This window comes from Nuphar pumila, chromosome 5 (genome assembly GCF_984573655.1).
Source record: "Nuphar pumila chromosome 5, dmNupPumi1.hap1.1, whole genome shotgun sequence".
Classification (NCBI taxonomy): domain Eukaryota; kingdom Viridiplantae; phylum Streptophyta; class Magnoliopsida; order Nymphaeales; family Nymphaeaceae; genus Nuphar; species Nuphar pumila.
The window spans coordinates 5,040,229-5,046,240 of NC_143253.1; the positions used below are offsets into that span (position 1 = coordinate 5,040,229).

Here is a 6,012-nt window from a genome sequence, read left to right on the forward strand (position 1 = left end):
AGAGAAAACAGAAAATGAGATTCAAATTTTCATGTTCTGGCCTTTTTGTTATTTAGTACAGCAGTGCTAAGCACGCTTTTTCCTTTTCTGCCAAGTACCAAAAACGAGCCCATGGAGCCTCCGGCTCATATAGTAGAAGTAACTCATGAATGTTGCCTGGTTGATAGAACTGTTACTGAGTTCGAAATCCATAGGGGACAATACCTTTGCCACGAGGCCAAGGCTGGGTGTAGTCTCTCGTAGGTGAAGGGGACTTGGGTTTATGTCAATGAAAATGATTAAGACTATGAGGGTACGTTCGATACGACAAACCCATGCGGGGACCGACCGCGTTTGATATGCAGGGCCACTGTGTTCATGACAGCCCAAATGTCATCCTGCTGCACAGGACCTGGTCTGCTCGTGTGACGTTTGTCCTGGCATACAAACACGGCCTTAATGAAATGAACAAGCAGGTTCTTGCGAAAAATCTGACCCATCTTTGCACGTAATGTAGCAGGAGAAAACGCATGAACCTTTTTTTTCAGACTATCAAGCTTGAAAGTTTCCTATATATATTTTGTATTCAGAAATTGGAAAATTCTTCCTGTCTCCATCACAAACCAAGCTACGCAGTTCTGTGCTACCATATGTCATAACGAACTCTCAAATTACCATTGTTTTCTGGTTTTCAAAATTTCTATTTAAACTTGTGCTTGTCCGAGCAAAACAAATTGGTGGCTTGATTTCTAGATTATCTTAGTCCACAAAAAGTCATATCCTCAATCAGGTTTTGACCAGAGACTCTTCTTCCAAAAGGAATTCTCGCGCAGAAAGTGAACTGGAGAAGCAGACCGACTTGGTCCTCTTTGTAGTTTCCTTGGCATCAATGGATGCACTTTCCTTGCAAGAGCCATTTTCCACCGTGAACCTCTGCTACAAAAACCTCATCATCAACCTTTTTTTCAAGTCTTGTTTGTTGCTTATTATTTTCATTAGAGTTTTTAAATTTACATTCGGTACTAATACTACTTATTAGGGATGGAAGTGGACAGGGGGGAAATGAGGCCCTGCCCCGCCTTGTTCCGTTTGGACCGGGGATGAAGGACATGAAACGGGGATGGAGGTTAAAATCAAAACCCATGCAGGGATGGACTTATGCTTTTTCCTGTCTTGCCCCGTCCCCATTTTCAATCCCCACCCTGCCTCGCTCCATCCCCATCCCCCTCCCCGATCCTTCTTTAGGGATGGCAGTGAATCAAGAGAAAACAGGGTCCCACCTTGTTTGGACCGGGGATGGAGGACATGAAACTAGGATGGAGGCGAGGATAAAGGTTAAAATCAAAACTCATGCAGGGATGGAGGGCAGGAATTTGAGATGAGGCGGGGGTGGAGACCTTGTCCTCCACCCGGTCTACTGCCATCCCTACTACTTATAATTGAAACACTGAATATTTGAGCGATCATACCTTTGCTGATTACCCATTTTACCATCACAACATTTATTTACTTGTGCTTGTCCTTTTTCAACTCTATCATTGGTGTTGCCAAAGTCATGCTCATCTCTATTTGATTAGACATGACTTTTTTAGCTAGACCTTGCTTCATTGAATAACATCTTCCTTTGCAAAATTTGTTATAATAGAGCATTAATCTTCTTTGCAAATCTTTGTTTATGAGTTTGAAGAAAGACCATGAGTTGATCTATGATAATAAATTTTAAATCTAAATATTATAAAATCTTTTTCATGATATGAACATTACTCAAATTCTTCTTATTTTTTTGCAATTGATTAGAAACCACCATAACTTTTGAAAAATAATCCGATATTGATTCACATTTCTTCATTAGGAGTGTTTCCAACTTGGTTCTTAAAGTTTGAAGTCATACCTTTTTCACCTTATCAACTCCTTTATAAAAGTTTTGGAGAACATTTCATGTTTGCTTCGAATTGGTTGCCAGTGCAACTATCTTAAAAGTAGATTACTCTATATCTTGGTAGATGATTAAGTGAGCATTTTTGTCTTTTCTTTATTCACCTTGAGAACTTTCTTATCATCATTTGATATGATAGTTTTAGTTTGAGTATTTGTTGGTTTGGTGTACTCATCATTGACTACCTTCCAATACTTTTGAGAGCTCAATAAAGCCTTCATTTGGATGTACCAATTGTTATAATTGTTTGTTAATAAAATGAAGGACTCGAGCTTGAAGCATGTTGTTAAATGTCATTGTGATTCTAATACAATTTTGAAAGAAAATTAAAAGGCCTCTCAATTTCACACACCAGTATATTGGAGAAAGATAAACACTCAAAAACATCAATTTATTGGATATTATTCTTTACTCATACTCAAAATGCATAGCCTATAGTTACATATTAAGATAAAGATTCTTTTTTACACATTTCTTATTTATAAATGACAACTTTTTTGCCTTCCTTTCATGAGTTACATGTCTAACTAATGAATTTTGACTTAAGGATTCACTAATGACATGAACCACTTTGCATGAGTTAATTCACATAACTCATATCACCGCCCTACTCTTCATATGCCATCTCAATGGCTCTATAGTTGACATGTAGCATTACATAACCTACTACATTCATTACATGAGAGTTACCCACTATATATCTTAAAGAGTAACTTACATAATAACCTCACATTAATACTTTTCTAAGATCATGCTGCCCATATTATATTATTATATTATGCAAATGTCAACTTGGCCTAAAAAATCTCTAACTATATTACACGACAAAACTACCAACTCTTAACTATACGACAATTGACTTTGACTTACAACCTAAAATGGGTTTGCACTTCCAACTATTACAGGGCATCACTGAGTCTGAAATCCATGGGTTCATGGCCTTTGCTGTGAGGCCAAAGCTGGGTGTAGTCTTTGGTATGCGGAAGAGACTTAGGGATTTATGTTGATGAACTAGATGATTGCGACTATTAATGAAACCGAGAAGCCGGTTCTTGCAAAAAAAACCAATCCATCACATCTTAATTTACACGTAATGTAGCATGAGAGGATAACTCATGGACCTTTTTTGAGAGTTTATCAAATTTGAAAGTTTCCTATATGTTTTGTATTGAGAAATTGGAAAAATCTTCCTTGCTCTGTCTCCGTCACAAAATGCTGTACACTGTCACCTGCTGCCATGTGCCATCACGACCTCTCAAATTGCGTTGTTTTGTGTGATTTTCATACAACTCTACTTAAACTTTGTGCTCGTGCCAACAAACCAAATTGGTGGCTTGATTTCCAGATCATATTACCAATCTTTCTTTCATAGATTTTTATTAATACGAAGCCTGATAGGCACACTTTATATATATATATATATATATATATATCGGCAGTTGAAGGTGAAACGAAAATCTTCATCATCATCCACAAACTAGCAATAATATGCTGATCAACGGCGGAGGTTTATCCAACTGAAGGCCTCCTCCATGGCCCTCAGCAGCGAAAGGAAGTCGTCGTTGCTCACATCGTCCATGTGGGCATTCGCAATCGACAGCTCTTGGCTTCTGTGGGAGAAGGCGAGTCGGCAGACAGGGCAGTTGGCGTGGCTGCTGACCCATGGCTCCAGGCACGCTCCGTGGAAGAGGTGATTGCAGGGAGTCATCATCACATCTTGGCCAGGCGAAAACTTCTCTAAGCAGATGTTGCATTCTTGATCATCTTCATTGGTGGTGCGTTTGGAAGATCTACTTCCTGTCTTGGGCTTGTACACTTGCTTCTTCATCTTATTCATTACTTGGTTGAATTCTTGCTGGGTGAGGGTTGCAGTTTGGTGTTCCTCCCTGGGGGGGGTGAGGTGCCGGGGTCCTCTCACTCTTGGTGGTGACTCTCTCACGAAGCTTACGAGCATGGGGTTCACGTCCTCTGCCGTCTGGTCTCCCACAGAGAGGATGTAGATTGGTGAATAAGGGTGTGAAGGAAACCTGCCACCGTAAGCTATTAATTATGTATAAGTGGTGCATCCTTGGGTAGGGATGGCAGTGGACCGGGGGGGGGGACAAGGTCTTCACCCCTGCCCAGTTTCAAAATCCGAACCTTCATCCCCGCATGGATTTTAACCTCCACCCCGGCCTCCATCCCCGTTTCATGTCCTCCATCCCCGGTCCAAAAGGCGGGGCCCCGTTTTCCCTTAGTCTATAATCATCCCTTAAAGGATTGGGAGCAGGGCTAAACGGCCATTGGGACAGGGGCGGGGCGGGGAAAAGCGTAAGTCCATCCCCGCCTTCATCCCCACACGGGGATAGATTTTAACCTTCATCCCCGTTTCATGCCCTTCATCCCGGTCCAAACGGGGCAAGGCAGTCGGTCCACTGCCATCTCTATCCTTGGGTAGCTATATATTTGCCCGACTCCATATATTAATCAGACCATTGGGTCCGACCCAAATTCTATTCAGACCTGATCTTGTTTATCACAAAACCCTGACACTATAGAGCATGGTACGGGTCTGGGTCAAACCCGACCCCATGACACCTCTAGGTGCAATTGCACACTTTAAGTGCAGCAGCACACAAAAGTGTGCCTCTCATATTCTACCTTGCCTCACTTTACTTCATTTTCACGCATGCTCATGCATCGATGATTTACATTAGGCTTATGACTTGTGACAAAAAGGGAAGAGCTTACATACCCGATTAAGCCAAAAGGTCCGGTTCTGACCCTCTCCTCGAATAAACGCCAAGGATCTAGCATGGCCTCCTGCTAATATGGCATATTTCAGTAACCATAATTTGGTGTGTCCCATCAAAAGTAATGACGCATGACGTAAGAATTGAGATACACAGAAGGAAGAAATCGTGCTTTAGAATGCAACAGAACATGAAAAATGCCTTGATCTGTAAGTCTAGATTAAGAAAACACCTATAACTATGCTCTTTTAAACAGTTTAGGATGTTAATTAGGAAATAAAACTCTTTAGTCTTTCTCTTTCTCTTTTAAACCGTTTAGGATCTTCGCACGTTAGGTGCTAAATGGGTTTTTCGTTTTTTTTTCATTTTATTTATAAATTCTGACAGTACATATGTTATCTATGTACTTGATTTTATAGGGATCACCCCTTGAAGCGTTCGATTCCGACACATTGATGGGTTTTTATAAGGTTCAAAAAATCAACGGTATCTAAAATCTTTATAAATTTTTGAGGCTCCAAATATCAATTTTCTCATCGAAAACACATAATCCAGGTGTGGATTCCTTGTAAACCGATCATGCCCAACATATTTATAGGGTCAAAACTGAGAAAAAAAACATCAGAAAAGAAGAAAAACCCATTTAGCAGGTATTATTTAGCACCTAACGCGTGAGCAGCTACCAATATATATATATATATATATAAAGCAAAATCAGAGACCGCTGCATGTACTTAGTAATTTAGTAGATGATTTGTGAAAAAATCAGCTACAACACATTACCGGTTGGTATGTCAAGGCGGGAGGGATGGAGGAGGTCCCCCACCAATTAGTAGATAAAGGGTCATGGTTACCACTAGATGGTTGCCGGGAAACAGTAGCCACGGGGATGTTTCCGGACCGGTGACTCATAGAGTTCCCCGTAGATGGCAACCAAATCCCTGCTGACAATGGAATGGAAATGGCCTTGGCAAGTTGGTATTTATGCCCTTCGATTTTTGCCTTTTGACAAGGGCCAATATTCTTTTGGAATTTTTCTTATCTTTCTTTTCTCTTTATTTTATACCTTATCACAAATACTGTTAGAGAGAGAGAGAGAGAGAGAGAGAGAGAGAGAGAGAGAGACCTAATGGTGGATGCCCCATCAAACGCGTGCCCGATGTATGGTGTGTGCTGCTGTGCAAAAGAGGCCTTTAGCAGCAGTTGTGACCGCCGCTAATGGCCTTACAATTGTTTTTCAACATAACTATACGGCCTTTCCGTCTGACACGAGGTGCGCGACTCGACAATACTCTCTTTATATATATATCACTTGAATGCAACTAATATTAAATACAACTATAGCTTATAGTAGTACACACCTGA

The 6,012-nt window shown here is 40.7% G+C and overlaps 1 protein-coding gene across 1 annotated transcript; it reads right to left on the bottom strand.

The window, feature by feature from the left end:
* Nucleotides 1-3,269: 3,269 nt before the first annotated feature.
* On the bottom strand, nucleotides 3,270-5,598 carry LOC149836558 (uncharacterized). The gene is made up of 3 exons (XM_090007039.1): nucleotides 5,431-5,598; nucleotides 4,650-4,717; nucleotides 3,270-3,942 (listed from the first exon to the last, which is right to left on the bottom strand). The coding sequence occupies exons 1-3, from the start codon at nucleotides 5,557-5,559 to the stop codon at nucleotides 3,411-3,413; spliced, it is 729 nt and encodes a 242-aa protein (XP_089863165.1). The 5' UTR covers nucleotides 5,560-5,598; the 3' UTR covers nucleotides 3,270-3,410.
* Between the last annotated feature and the right edge of the window lie 414 nt (nucleotides 5,599-6,012).